Source organism: Trichosurus vulpecula, chromosome 6 (assembly GCF_011100635.1).
Source record: "Trichosurus vulpecula isolate mTriVul1 chromosome 6, mTriVul1.pri, whole genome shotgun sequence".
Classification (NCBI taxonomy): domain Eukaryota; kingdom Metazoa; phylum Chordata; class Mammalia; order Diprotodontia; family Phalangeridae; genus Trichosurus; species Trichosurus vulpecula.
In genome coordinates this window covers 210085409-210101656 of record NC_050578.1, presented here as the reverse complement: position 1 = coordinate 210101656, position 16248 = coordinate 210085409, and the positions used below count along the sequence as shown (strand labels likewise).

Here is a 16248-nt window from a genome sequence, read left to right as displayed (position 1 = left end):
ATTTCTTTCTTTCTTTCATCTTTCTTTTAAGGTAGGTAGGTGGCATAAAAGATAAGAGTTCTAAGCCCAGACTCAGGAAGACTTTACTAGCTGTGTAAGTCACTTAACCTCTCAGCTTCAATTTCCTTATCTGTAAGATGGGGGTAATCACAGCACTCACATCACAGGATTGTCATGAGGTTCGAATGAAATGTACATATATATGTACATATATTTATTCCATGTTTGAATTGGTTTATTGGCAAAGTAAAAAAACACTCAAAGTGACTCCATAGCTCTACAATTAAAAAAATGTTCTTGTTTCTAACCTTCAAGAATCTGTTCCACTTTCCTCCTTGTTATCTATAAAATTATTTTATGGTATTAGCTGCTTACTTCCCCCTCACTGTGTGTTTTCTTTTTACTCTTGATCCTGGTTTGTTCTTGACTTTAACATCTCGAAACTAGTGATCCCCTGCATCCCCAATAGATACATTTCTGGCTAAGAAAATACTCACAAAGGTATATATGATATGCATTAATATGGTCTTTTTTATTAATTAATTAATTAATTTTTAGTTTTCAACATTCACTTTTATAAGATTTTGAGTTCCAAATTTTCCCTCTCTCTCCCCTTCCCCCTCCCCAAGATGGCATGCAATCTGATATGGGCTTTACATGTATAATCATATTAAACATATTTACACATTATATATTTTCTTTTTTAAAAGACAAAAGTCAAGTCAAGTGATTAGATTTAAAACTGCAAAATGGTTTTATTAATAAGTCATTGGCTCATTGTAGTAATAGAAGCCCACTTCTCCTTTACTTGATAAGCTCATTCAAAGATAACTATATTTAAAGCAGATTCTGTAAACTTAAAGTGCTCTATAAATGCTGGCTATTGTTATTAGTTATTCCTAGGGGAAGGGATTAAATATTTATTAAGCACCTACTATGAGCCAGGCACTATTTTAAGTGCTTTGTAAATATCCTCATTTGATCCTCTGGGAGGTAGGTGCTACTATTATCCCCATTTTACAGTTGAGGAAACTAGGGCAGACAGAGGATTAAGTGAATTGCCTAAAGTCACCCCACTAAGTTTCTGAGGCTGCATTTGAATTCAGGTCTTCCTGACTCCTGGGGAAGTGCCAGCCTGGAGTCAGACAGCTGGAGGCAGTGCCTAGTACATGGTAGGTGCTTCATCAGATTTTGTTGGTTGATTAACCTTTAAAAGGAAATTCACAATAAAAATCTTTCTGATTTTATTTCAGTGCTTTACCTGTCTCCTGGATATCTGGTGCTGTAGGGTTGCGACTTTTTCCTTAAGTTCTTGAATCTTGCTTTGTGCCCGTTCCCGATCAGCTCTTTCTGACGTAAAATCATCTTTGTAAACGAGCACCTGAAAACAGATAAAACTTAAATGCTTCCCTTCAGAGGCATTGAGACACTTTGCCAATGACGGTCCACCTCTTCTCTACAGATTGAGCTTGTCAGCCACAAACTAATGTGACCCTCCAGAGTATCAGATCATCCCCACTGAGGCTCAGTTTCCTCATACTCAAGATGGGGAAGCTAAATCTCTCCTCTCTTTCTTTGCTAAATTCCAGAAAGCTATCGAGATTGGGTCCCTCCACTTCCCCTCATCTCACTCTCTTCTGAACACTCTGCAGTCTGGCTTCTGACCTCATTACTCAACTGGAACTCTTTCTCTTCAGAGTTAGAGTATCTCTTAATTGCCAAATCTAATGGCTTTTTCTCAATCCTCATCCCTCTTGAACTCTGTGCAGCATCTCTTGCCATTAAATCTCCTCTCCTCCTGTACACTCTCTAAGTCTCTCACTTCTCCTCTTGACTGTCTGACAGCTACTTCCCCATTCATTTTGCTGGATTTTCATCCATGTCATGCTCCTTCACTGTGGGGTTACACAAGGCTTTGTCCTAGACCCTCTTCTATTCTGTCTTTACATTTTCACTTGGATTTGTACATATATGTATATATAATATATACGCATGTGTGTGTGTCTATATGTAGATGTAGGTATATGTATGTATGTATGTATGTATGTACGTATATATATACACATATATATATATGGGTGTGTATAGTCCAGTCTTTATTCTGAACATCTTTCCTACATCAGCAATTGTTATTGGATATTTAGGACAAGATATTCTGAAGGCATTTCAAATTTAACATGTCCAAGATAGACATCATTTCCTTTTCTTTCATCTTTCTTGTGAACTTTCCTATTGTTGAGGGCACTACCATCCTTCTGAGAACCCAGGTTCACAACTCCACTAACAATCCTCAGCTCTGTACTGGTGCTCACACCCATATTCAATTACTTGTCAAATCTATCATTTTCTACCACCATAATCTGTTCTGTATATACCTATCTATATATATGTATAATGTCTCCCCTTGTAGAATGTAAGCCCCTTGAGGAGAACTATTTCACCTCTGTCTTTGTATCTCTGGGGCCTAGAATAATACCTGGTACATAGCAGGCTTAATAAATGTTTGTGCACTGATCTCCAAGGTCTCGTCCAGCACTCAATCTTATGGCACTTGGAAAATTCAACGCTCCACCCCACCGAAACAAATTTCCACCTAAAAGTCCATGTCACTTTCTTTAAAAAACTCTTCCCCCAAAAAAAAATTCTTTCCCTATCATTTGATACTTAAATTAAGTTTAATGTTACCATAAATATCTTTTTAGTGACATAATCACTTCAATATCAAACTGGATTGATCATAATAAAATCACAGTATAAACATCTGTTTTGTGGAAGCAAGGAGGGTGCCCATTGATTGAGGTCTAGCAGAGCAAGCTGTGGTTTATCAATGGAAAGGATTTCTTATTCTGCAGAAAATTTCTCTGAACCCAAGTGACTACACCCCTGCTGACCTGCTGCTCCAACATCTGTATCCGCTCACTGTCTCCATCTTTTGCCTTTTTGATATCTTCCAGCTCCCGCTTTACTTTCAAGCAGTCAGCCATTTTTTCTTCCAACAATTTGTTTAGTCGGAAAATCTCCTTCTGCATAAGCTCTGGGCTCGTGGGCAAACCCTGCTCAGGAAGGACTTTCAGTTCCTTCAGCTGCAGATGGAGGCCCTTCACATACTCATCCCTGCTAGCATCATACCTCTGCCACTTGGCATTCAGATCTTCCACCTGAGAAAGAAGAGTCGGAATTGGGCTTAGTGAAGACAGAACAGGCATTTTCTTTCCCCAAAAGACCTCAAGAGGAAATCCATCAACTACCCCCACCCCCCACCATAAATAAGCCCCACTATCACCACCACCAAGGTTCACCCTTCTGCTGAACTGTTTTCTTCTGTGCCTTATATAAGTGCTAGATATTCAACTCTATCCCACTTATTTTTAAAAACAATAAATGGACAGTCTTGGTTATGGAAGGGAGACTTTTTTTTTTTAAGTTTGGCAAATGGAAGGAAGTACAGACATATAAGGAAGTATAAACTATAATTATAGAGTTGATGTCTAAATATATAATCACACACACTAAAAATTTCTGTACAACAAAAACCAATATAATTAAGATAAAAGTAATAAACTGAAAGAAAAGATAACATGACAAAGAGATCAGATTTTTTAAAAAATCTAAAATATATAAGGAATTGTAAATAAGTCACTACAATAATTCCCAAACCACAATGATAAACAAAGGATATAAACAGGTGATTTTGAAAAAAGGAAACATAGATTGCTAATTATCATTAAGAAAAAGAAATCCTCAACTACACTAATAATGAGAAATTCAATCTGCGACAACCTCAAGGGCCCACCCCACTTCCATCAAATCGACAAAAAAAAATTTTTTTTAAATAGCAAAATTCAATAGGACTGGAGTGATGGAGAAAGAAGTACATCTAAACTACAAACCTGCATACCTGACAGTATGCAATAAAAGTCAGAAAAGGAATTATGCCCCTTGTCCTGAGAATTCTATAGTTAGGAATACACACACACACACACACACACACACACACACACACACACACACACATTTAGAGTGTTACAAAAAACCAAAAATGCAAACTCTATTCAAAGATTTTCATGGCAACAGTACCTATAATTTAAGTATCAAATGATAGGGAAAGAGGTAAAAAAAAAAAGGATGTATGAGAGTAATGGAATCAGAGGACCAGGGTTCAAACTCTGCCACCTGCTATGCCGTCTTGGGAAAGTCATATCCCTTCTCTGGACCCATTTCCTCCCCTGTAAAATGAGTGTGTTGCCCTTGATCATTTCTCTCTAAAGTTCCTTCTGGCTCTAAATCCCACATTAATTTAACTTGTTTTTCTACAGTCCCTGATGCAGCAGGGCCATGCATGCTTGACTGATGAGGAGGACATTATACAGGGACCTACACCATCCACCTAGGGTTTTAGTGCCACCTCTGAACCCTGGTCCTGTGGCTCCGCCACTCTCATGGATCCTCATTTTCCCCTATCATTCAATGCTTAAGTTATTTACAGGATTAAAAAAAAACCAATTACATCTAATGCTACTTAGCTGGTTCTCTTAACCAGTGATTTCACAGAGTAGAATCTACTGTGTTAACTGTCTGCTGCATACATATAATACTCTGCCCAGAACTATTTGTTCTCCTGCAATTTAAGGCCAGAAAAAAAACAAAAAAAAAACAACAAAAAAAAAAACCACTAGCGTGGGAATCCAGACACCATCAACCTGAATTCCAGCCCTGAATTGCCACTAACTCGTAATGTGATCTTGGGCAAATCTCTTCTCTCTGGGCAATTCATTTCTAAAAGCATTTATCAAACTACTAGTATGTGCAGAGGGGAATGTGGTTGGCCCTGGGGAAACAAAGAGATCCAGTACAGGCTCTGTTTGTGGGGGAAGTACAGTTTAATGAAGGGAAGGGAAAAGCACAGAAGTAATTGCACTACAAAGGAGAATGAGAGAAGGTCTAAGCAAAGTGCTCCAGGAATGTGAGGAGGAAGGGGCACTTTTCCCATGGGATGAGGAGGAGGGGGATAGGAAGAGAGGGAAGGAGTCAGGGAAAACTTTATGGAAAAGGTGGCATCTGAATTGAGCCTTGAAGGAAGGAGGTTTGGACAGATGGAGATGGGGGAGGGGGGAGCCACTGCTAGAACAGGGGAAAGCATAAGCAAAATGCAGAGGTGGGAGAGGACAGAATAAGGCCGAATAAATGAAGAAGGTCGTGAATTTATACTTTATTTGGAAGGCAATGGGATCTCAGTTCCTCCTCTTTAAAAGGAGGGGTTTGACCTAGAACATCATTTCAGTGCCTCCTAACTCTAAAATATCTACTTGGTGATTGGAAGCATTACCACAATGTGATCAGCAACCTTCTAAAAACCAAAAAGGAGGCTTTGAGAAATTCCAGCATGGGCTGATTTCTTCCCCAGTATCTTAAATTTAATTTAAAACAAACAAAAAAAACCCACGCACAAACACAAAAACCAAAAACTATATTGCTTCCTTATAGTGACCATTAGACTTCCCCTATTTTTCCCTTTCTTCCTCCTCCCCACTTCCTCCCCCAAATGAAGCAAGGCCGTAAGTGTTCCATCCCTTCTTGTAGCCAAACAAAGTCAAGGCTTTAGAATACTTAAAATAATTCCTGTAGAATTGGTCATGGTCATAAGAGATAGCCTGGTATACTAGAAAGAGCCCTGGACCAATAGGTTCAAATTCCAACTCAGTAAGCATGTGGCTACTATGTGCCAGGCACTGGTGATACAAAGTAAAAAATAAAATAAAATAGTCCCCGCCCTAAAGTAACATCTATTCTAATGGAAGCTAGGTGGCAAGGCGGCAATAGCACAGGACCTGTGGAGTTGGGAGGTCCTTAGTTCAAATTCAGCCTCAGACACTCACTAGCTGTGTGACCCTGGACAAGTCACTTAATCTGTGTCTGCCTCACCTGTAAAGTAAGGCTATAGCATCTACCTCCCCGGGCTGTCATGAGGATAAAATGGGATATTTGTAAAGTGCTTTGTAAACTTTAAAGTGCTACATAGATGCTAGCTATGATGATGATGATGATGATAAAGGAAGCTACATGTACATAGAAAAGTCGATACAAAATGCATATGAGTAAATACAAAGTAATTTCTGGTGGAGTTGTGAAGGGCACTAACCAATGAGAAGGAAAAATCAAGACAGGCCTTTTAGATGAGGTGGCACATGAGCTGAGGAATTCATTGGAGGAGGCAAGGTAGTAGTGCATTCCAGGCAGGGGGTCCATCCTAGGCAAAGGCTGAGAGGTGGGCAATGGACATGTCACAAAGAACAATAAATAGCCCGGTTTGACTGTAACACTGAGGAAATGAGGTGGAGGAATGTGAAATCAGACTGGAGAGGTAAGCTGGATCCACTAGCTATCCTCAGTTTCCTCACCTATGAAATGGGAATAAAATCTGCACCAGCTACCTCACAGGATTGTTATAAAATATTAAGTGGTACTGAAACAGTCATTCTTAATCTGGAGTTGGAGGGGCAGACCCCCAGACCAGCCTTAATGATATCAGCTCTTCTTGGTGGCCACTTCTGTACTACTCTAATCTTGTTAGGAAAGTGATGGAAATCTTCTTATCACTATTTGATAAATGAGGAAGCTGATGCTCAGAGAGATGAAGTCACCAAAGTCACGGAGCAGTGAGGTGTCAGACCTAGGATTTCCACCTAGGTCTCTTGACTCTGAGGACCATGCTCCTTTTGCCACACCCTCCTCCCACAAATATGAAACAGGGAGAAACATACTCACATGAACGACTTTTTGCTTCAGGAGCCTATTTTCTTCCTGTAATTTACAGATAATGCCATGAACTGAGACATCACCTTCAGGAAACTGTAGCTATGGAAGAAGAAAAAAATACCTTATTATGCCGTTCTTCCCTTCCATGAGACACAGATTCAACAACCACTGAGTAATGGCCATTTCCCAGCCTCGTTTGAAAGAGGAATTTTTCACATGCTTATAGTTACTTCAAAATTCAAACTGGGTCGATCACATTAAAGCGGCAGTATAAGAACTCATCTGTTTGTGGCAGCAAAGACTGGGGCCTAGCAAGACAAACAGTGGCTCATCACTGGAATGGTCGATCATTCTGTTATAAGAAATGACAGTAGGAAGAATTCAGAGAAGCTTGGGAACACTTGCCTGAACTTACACAGAATAATGGAAAAGCAAGAGAACAAACACAACCTCCCAAATGATGCAAAGTCTATCACTTCCTAAGCACCTGCCATGTGCCCAGCCCCTGTACTGAGGGCTGGGACTACAAAGAAAGGCAAAAGACAGTCCCTGCTCTCAAGGAGCTCACAGTGTAAAGGAGGAGCCAGAGTGCAAACACCTGTGTGCAAACAAGCTCTAGACAGAATAAATGGTGTGTGTGTGTGTGTGTGTGTGTGTGTGTGTGTGTGTGATCTCCATGATAAAATCAAGGCAAACAAAATTTGGAATCACTAAAACTCAAATCAATGCACTGAACAATCTTGACTGAGAAAGAGGAAGACCTCAACTCTCTTTAGTAGAAAGGCCCTGAATGAGCAATATACTATCAGCTCCAATCAATGAGTGGGTTTGTTTTGCTTACTTGTACTTTTTTGTCTAAAGAGACACTTGGGAGAGGAGGAAGAGATAAGCAGCAAATAACTTTGAAGTTGGGAGGTGAAGGGGAGCCCCAGGTGTCAACGTGCTAACTAGCACTTTGGGGATATCAACGTTTGGTGAGGACGTTCCCCTTCCAGACTCCAACCCCTACAGGATGGAGTGTTAAAATAATTAGTCCTAAAAGCCAGAAACCATTTCATTGCTTGTAGCTTAGGGAAAAGAGTTCAAAAAATAATGAATAATAAATTCCAATCTCCATAGGCTTTAAAGTTTACATTAGCATTTTCCCCATGGTCAAGAGGTAGATGATACAAATGTTATCATTCCCATTTTGCAAACAGGGAAACGGAGGCTCCAAGACAGGCCATGACTTGCCCCAGGACACTCCCTACTAAGTGTCAGAAGCAGAATTAGAACGGATGTGTTCTAACTCCTTGGCAACTAGGTGGCCCAGTAGATAGAGCGCTGGGCCTGGAGTCAGGATAGACCTGAGTTAAAATAAATCCAGCTTCAGATACTCAGTAGCTGTGTGACCCTGGGCAAGTCACTTAACCTCTGCTTGCTTTAATCCAATGGAGAGCAAAATGGCAAACCACTCCAGTACCTTTACCAAGAAAATCCCATTCAAAAGAGCCAGACATGCCTGAACAACAACAACATTCTGACTCCAAGACCAATATTTTTCCGAATAGCAGCTGCCTCAGAGTGGTATAAGCAGGGGCTCAGCGTGTGTCCCCCTTGTCTTAAAAGTTGAAACTGTTTTCTTAGAACACGTACGTTTAAACATTCTAAAACACAGTCTTTCTAGAGGTCTTTCTAAAGACATTATTTTTAGAAAGGCAACCAGATACCTAAGGACAGTCAGTAGAATACTGGGTCTGGAATCAGGAAGACCCGAGTTCAAATTCCTCCTCAGGCACTCACTAGCTGTATGACCCCGGGCAAATCACTTAAGCACCATTTGCCTCCATTTCCTCATCTGTAACCTGCCTGTAATCTGTAATCTGCCTCCCAGGGTTACTGTAAAGATCAAATGAGATGATATCTGTAAAGTGCTTAGCAGAGTGCTTGGCACATAGTAGGTGCCATCTAAATGCCATTATTATTATTATTAATTATTATACAGTATAAGGAGCACTGATCCAAAAGTCAGGAGACCTGAGTTCTAATGGTGCTGTGACCTCCAGCAAGTTATATACTAGCTCGGCTGAAGATGTGACAAGCAATGGTATGAGATAAGGCTGAACAGATCAGTTCAAGCTGGACTGTGTAGGAGCTCGAATGAATGAAGAGCCAGGAGTTCATACGGCATTTGGAAGACGGCAGGACCTTAGCTTCCCTCTCTATGAAAGACCAGATGATCTTTGAAATCCCTTCAGTTCCTAAGACTGTGATGTGATCTAGAGCAAGCCCCTTTTCTTCAGCTCTGTTTCCTGTCTGGAGAATGACGGGGTCTAACTCTATGACACCCAAGGACCCTTCTGACACTAACATTCTATGAATGAATACCATATCAAAAGATGGCATTACCTTAATGTACACATTATGTAGTTTATGGAAATCATAAAATCTATGCTCCTGGGGCAGAATTAGGAGATTCATTTCTGCGTGTATATCCTAAATAGAGCTTGAAATACAGTGACCAGAAATGTTTATGTGCTGCTTAAAATGAGGAAACTAACCATTTAAACTATGAAATTTAGTAAAAATAATAACAACACACATTTCTACAGCACTCCATAGTTTCCCAAAGCACTTTAAATACATTATCTCCTCTGATTCCCATTTTACACATTTGGGAGCTGAGTCCCAAAGATGTGAACGGACTTTGCTTTTGGTGATATAGCTAGTAATAGGCAGTTAGGACCTGCTTCCAAGGGCGCTGTCTGCCACAAATTCAGTGTTCTACTGTTAGTCTGGTCACTCAGAAAAATTCCCCAAATCTATTCAGAAGATGGACTTGGGGGAAGGACCATTCTGACTGCTAGCTTCAAGGATCTGAAGGCCTGTCATGTGGAAGGATAGGACTGGTATCTTCTGCTTGACCCTTGATGGCAGAATGGAGAGCAGTTGCAAGGGCAGTTGCAGATGGGCAGATTTATGCTTAAGGTGAAGAGAAACTCAACAATTCAAACTTCTCCAAATTGGTATGAAAGGGGGTTCTCTGTCACTGGAGGTCTTCAAGGGGAGGCTGACTGCCTATTGGGGAGGCAGTGTGGGCTACTAGAAAGAGCCCAACTAGAAAGACCAAGATGGGCCTCTTGGCTTCACCACTTACTACACTGAGGATCTTGGCCAAGATACTTAATCTCTCTGGACTTCAGTTCTTTCCTCTGTTAAATGAGAGTGGTGGACCAGGTGAGCACCTTCCAACAACCTTATGTTGCAGAGTGTAATCCTGTGAAATGATGGGTTGATTCAGATGTCTTCAAGGTCTCTTCCAGTCACGAAATTCTGTGATTCATTTTCTCTATCAATCTATATTTATCCAGAATTCCCCTCAAACAATCTGGGAATCACATCTGACAACTGTTCTCCCATAGGGGAGTCCCTGAAGCAATCTGACTAATTACATGAGTATAAACTTGACCCAGTCTTAGGCAGAGTAATGTGATGCTTTGCTGCCCCAGACTACCAGACACACCCTGAATACCCCAAACCGAAAACTCACTTTCTACCTCAGGTCAGTCAAGACATGTTTGGGACTTTAAAAAAGAAAGGGGAAATGCTGAAATGATTCCCAAAAATGCTAAGGAGTAGGGGGAGGGGAAACCCCACCATCACCAAACCAGTAGCTTCTTTCTTAGTTTCAGAAATGGGATGTTCCTCCTGGAGACTCCCCAAAGATCATAAGAGAGCTCCCAGAGAACTTCCTCCACATACTCACTATCCCCGTAGTGGTCACCTGCAAAATTCCTGTAACACCAAGCTGTTTTCTCAGAAAGACTCTACTTTCCACCACCTCTCAGTCCCATGGGATCCACTTCTTACAGAATCCTAGAACATGAAAGCTACAAGGGACCCCAGAGATCATCATATCGTCTACCTGCCTCACTTTACAAGTAGGAAAACTGAGGCTCCTAAGAGGGGAAGGAATTTACCCAAGGTCATCCAGCCAGTGAATATCAGAACTGGGACTAGATCCCATGTTGCTTAACTCCCCAGCCCATAGTTCTTCCCACTATGGAGAGGCCATAGCTCTCCAAAGGGAGAAAATGGTGAAAAATTCTCTGCCTCTAGCTGCCTAGATAGTATCATCCTTCCTGAATTTCCTATTCCATCCAAGAACACCCATCAATATCATCCAGGCAGAACATCCAGGCAGTGTGTCCTAGTATAGAAAAAACAATGGTGTTCTCTGGAGTCAGAGGACCTTGGCCTTGAACCCTGGCTTCTTTCTAATTATTCAACTAATCTTGGGTAGCCATTTAACTTGCCTGTTCCTCCTCAGTCAAGGGGTGGGGGGGAGTCAGATTAGATGATCTCTAGGTATTAAGTGACCTGCCCAAGGCTACAGAGTTGGTAATGAGTAAACCTAGTAAGTAGGTTTCAAAATCATGTCCTCCAAATCTAAATATAATGATTTGCCTGCTGCACCACCCTTCCAACTCTAAATTCTTTGGCCATGTGATTGGTGGCATCTTTGATGCCTTTCTTTACACCATTGCCAGCCCTGCAGGTTCTATCTGTCCCTTCTTTACTATTCCCAGATAGGTCTTCATTACTTGGACTATTCACCTGGGCTATTTCACTTCTTTCCTAGCAGATCTCCTCCCTTCCCATCTTTCTCTCATCTCTCATCCTTTCCTGGATGTAGGATGGATTAATCCTACATAAGGTACCACCAATCCTACATAAGGTACCATTGTACTCCATCATTCCACTCCTCAGAAAACTTCTGTGGCTCCCCATTGATCACCAAATAAAGGAAACTTCTTAGCCTAGCACTCAGAGCCCTCTGTAGTCAGGCTCCAATCTGGCTTCCAACCTAGTTTCACAGTTTTCCCTCCATCATGTATGCTATACTCCAGTCAAACTAGACAATCTGTCATGCTTTGAATGAGTCTCATACCTTCAGATCACTTTTCACACTGCTCCTTATGCCAAGAATGCCAAGAAATAGACTTACTACCCATACTTCAAGGCCCAGCTCAAAAGTCACCTCCTCCATGAAGCCCTCCCTGATCCTTTAAACTGGAAGTGATTTCTTTCTCATCTGACCTCATGGCATTTTTGTACTCTATGTTCTTCTCATATTCTAATTTGTCATGGATTTATCCATGCACATGCCTTATCACCCTATAAAGAGTATGAACTACCTACATAGGAAAAACCAAGTGGATAAAGAACATCTTATCCATTTTGAGACACACAGTTGAATGGACGACTGATAGAGCTTACCCTATGGCATATACATATATATACACGCATATGTAATATGTATGTATGTATACATAATTATATATACATAAACACAGATATATGGGTATGTATATGTGTGTATGTATATATGCGAGTATATATATATGCCTGAATGTAAAAATGTTTATATCTGTACATGTACAAAACTCGTTGTCTAGATGCAGTGTATATATATGTATTGTTCAGTTGTTCAGCCATGTCTGACTTTTAGTGACCCTTTGAACCACAGCACATCAATACTGTCCATAGAGTCTTCTTGGCAAAGATACTGGAATGATTTGCCATTTCCTTCTCAGTGGATTAAAGCAAACAAAGGTTAGGTGATTTGCCCAGAATCACACAGCTGGTGAGTGTCTGAGGCTGGATTTGAACTCAGGTCTTCCTGACTTCCAGGCCCTGCTGTCTATCCACTGAGCCATCTAGCTGCCCCATATATATGTACGTGTACACATGTGTGTATATATGTATGTATATACAAGCATGTATGTATACGCACAGAGTACATGTATGTATGTGTGTGCATGTATATAGATACATAAGCACACACACTGCAATTAGACAAAGATTTGAGACCAAAATAGAACAGGAAGAGAGGAATAGGCTATATTGTCTTTGGGAAACTGTTAAGTTCTTTTAATAACTTTAGGATTCTCCCAGAAACAATAACTGAACATTTTGTTAATACTAACATTCTCCTGCTGATAGCCTATGGCTTCAGGTCATGGAACATAACAGTCTCTGAAGAACTGAAACCTTAAAAATAGAATCTTAGAACTCTGAATCCAGTAGCCTAGAAGATGTGCTTTGTCCCTGTCTCTGCTTATAGATGGTATAGTCTCTCCCACATTCTGAGTCAGGTGTTGTATAATGAAGAGAGTTGGACTTGGATTCGAGAAGTCATGGGTTCAAATACTGCTGTGGACACTTCACGAGCTATGTGACCCTGGTCAAGTCACTTCATCTCATTTGTTTCTCTATATGTGATGGTCTCTGAATCTATGATCCTGTGAACTCTTCCTACTTACTTCCTAAATTGTGGCTGAAAACAAGTAATTATTTTAAAGTGTCATTCCCACGGAGGCTTCCTGCACAAAGTCGAAAGTGAGTGAGTGTCCTCCGATCTGAGTTTAGCCAGATCACAGAAGAACAGGCTGGGCTGGGTTTACCTCTAATTGTATTTTGCATCTGTAGTCATTCTAGAAAGGATCACGGGATCTCTCACTCTCAGAGCCTTGCCCCAAAACTATGTGGTTTTTATTACTGAGGAAGGAGAGGAAGAGAAGCTTCTCATGCAAATGTGACTTTAGTAATTACTTTGAAGGCTCACAGGCTTTTATGAGGTAGAAGTTGCTGATTTCTCCCCCTCCACATTGGGAAATGATAGGGTAAAGGGGATAGAGAGCTGGATTGAGAGTCAGGAAGATCTGAGTTCAAATACATCAATCAAATCAAAATCTTACTGTGTGACCCTGGCCAAGTCCCTCCGCCTCTCAGACTCAGTTTCCTTATCTGTAAGATGGGACTTACCTCATAAGGCCAGTGCAAGGATCAAATGGGATGACAAAACACTTAACACATCTAAAAGTACCATCTAAATGCCAGCTGAACCAACACAGGACTCCAAGTTGGAAGGGACCTTGGAATACTAGAAATAAGAACAAACGTTCTAATTCCTCTAGTGTTTCCAGTATTACGGAATATTTCCTCAGAATAACCCTGTGAGATGGTCAGTGCACCACTCTTATTCCCACTTTACAGAGAGGAGAATGAAGCAGATACGGCAATGAATCAAACCCTACATTTTACAGATAAACTGAGTCTTGGAAGTGCACCGTGTACCTTATTAGATCTCTCCAAGGCGGGTTTCTCCTCCCTGTGCCCTCCAGATCTTTGCTTCTCGTCTAGACATTTGACGAGGTGCTGACACATCTCGGCGGTGGCGGCCAGAGTCCTCCGGAGCTGATGGGTCTCATCGGTCAGGGACCGGCAGAGCACCTCGCTCGTAGCCTGCACCTTCTCCTTCTCCGCCAAACTCCTCTGCAGCAGCAGGATCTCGCGCTCCCGCTCGTGCTGGGGCTCCCTGAGCAGCCGCTCCAGCTCCCTCTCTTTCTCTTCCAGCTGCTGGGTCAGCTTCTTCACTTCCTAAGGAAGACATTTAACAAAGTCCGTTTGACAAAGAAACAGCCAACTGGAAGTCCCCTATGATTCAAGAATGCCGCCAATGCGGCTGTAGGAATTCACCATCGTTATGGGACAAACGCACTCCCGGTCAAGCCCTGGTTTTTTCGACTGATCATTAACCGGGGAGTTTTTTGGCCTACAAGTTTGTTTTTTTTTTTTTCATTCTGAAATTCCATCTTACATTTTGTTTTCATGTGCTAGAATATAATGGCACATTTTGTGTCATCAAAGAATTTTGCATAGTGGTCAAACTACTTGACAAATGACTAAGTGCTGGGATGTGAATGTTTTGTGATGAGGAAGTAGGGGAAGAAATTCTCCACCTCCCAACTCAATCGTTTCTTAAAAGACAAAAAAAAATACCCCAAACCTTACAATCATAGTCAATTTTCTGTTTGTAAAATTCAAAGTTTCATAAAAAGGTTGTGTGCCAAAAAAAAAAAAATGTGAATAGATGAGACTTCATTAATCCATCAACTGTGCTACAATCCCCTCACTCCCCCACCCAGCCACCCCACCACCCCACCACCCCACCATGCTTGCCAATGGTATGGACGTTTCCACTTCATCTTCATTTCCACCTTTTCGTATTGCTTACAGCAGGGAGAAACACCAGAATTAGAAAAATCTGAACCTCTAGATCACAGTGGAAGCAAGACATTGGAAACTATTACTAAGGAAGGGGAGTATTTTTCTTAAATAGTGTCTCCCAAATGCCTGATTTCACTTGGCACCCCAAGACACCAGCCCAGGATTCCAGTCCTGGCCCTCCCACCAACTCACTGTATGACCTTAGTTTAATTACTTTCTGCCCTCGGACCCTCATTTTCCTCATTTGTTCAATCCGTGTTGAATGGATTGAACAAGTTTATTTCTAAGGTTCCTTCCAACTCTAAAATTTTAATTTCGTGATGAGCGCTGCTTAGGAGAAAAGGGAATGGATTAGATAATAATAAGCTCTCTTTTCTACAATCCTTTAAGAGTTACAAACTACTTTCCTTACAAACCACTTTGTCAGGGAGGAAATTGTTTCTTAAATTGAATTGAATTCCAGCCAAACTGGCCTATTTGCCACATGATATTGTGTTTCCAACCTCCATGCCTTTTCCTAGGCTCACAGAATGGGCCCCATGCCTGGAATGTTCTCTGGCCTCACCCCTGCCTCTTGAAGTACATGGTTCCTTCTAGAACTAATTTAGAAACTACCTGTTTCACAAAGCCTTTACTTTTTCGGAGGTAATAGGAGTTAAGGGATTTGCCCCAGGTCATACAGCTGGTAAGTATCTGAGGCTGTCTTTGAATTCAGGTCCTCCAGCCACCAGGGCTTGTGCTCTATCCACCTAGACACCTACCTGCCCTAAGGCTTAACTTAGAATCTCAACTAACTAACTCTACCCCTCCCAGTCTCTGAAATTACTTTGTATAAATTTTTAATTTACTTTGCTCCTCCTCCAGTAGAATGGAAGCTACTTGAGGGTAGAGACTATCTTCAATTTTGTTTTTATATCCTCAGCATATAGTACATAGTAGGTACTCAATAAATGCATTGTGAAGTGAACAGACTTCCCTCTTATAAAAACACAGACTCAGAGATGAAAGGTATCTTAAAGATCACCTAGCCCAATATTCCATTCATTAGAATATCCCCAACAGGGGGGCAGCAAAGTGGCGGGTGTAGTGAGTAGAGTACTGGCCCTGGAGTCAGGAGAACCTGAGTTCAACTCTGGCCTCAGACACTTGATACACTCACTAGCTGTGTGACCTCGGGCAAATCTCTTAACTCCAATTGCCCTGCCTTCCCCCCTCCAAAGAATATCCCCAACGGATTGTATAAGCTCTGCTTGAATATTTCCAGGGAGAGGGGGCTCATTACTTCTAGAAGCTGCCCTAATTTTAGAAAGCTCTTTGTTATATTAAGCTGAAATCTAGCTTCAACTTGAGCTTCATAGTTCTACTTCTGCCCTCTGAAGTGACCCAGAACAAGTCTATTTTTATTTTTAGTGCCTGGCACACAGGAGGTGTTTAATAAAT

At 41.3% G+C, this 16248-nt stretch overlaps 1 protein-coding gene across 1 annotated transcript in view; it reads right to left on the bottom strand.

Moving 5' to 3' along the window:
• The window catches only part of TNIP2 (TNFAIP3 interacting protein 2), a 31433-nt gene that overhangs the window by 3626 nt on the left and 11559 nt on the right, over nt 1–16248 (bottom strand). The window contains exons 2-5 of the mRNA XM_036762409.1: nt 13876–14178; nt 6766–6855; nt 2892–3158; nt 1262–1381 (exon numbers count right to left, since the gene is read on the bottom strand). Of these exons, the coding sequence (XP_036618304.1) occupies nt 1262–1381; nt 2892–3158; nt 6766–6855; nt 13876–14178 (780 nt within the window). The remainder of the gene's footprint in view (nt 1–1261; nt 1382–2891; nt 3159–6765; nt 6856–13875; nt 14179–16248) is intronic.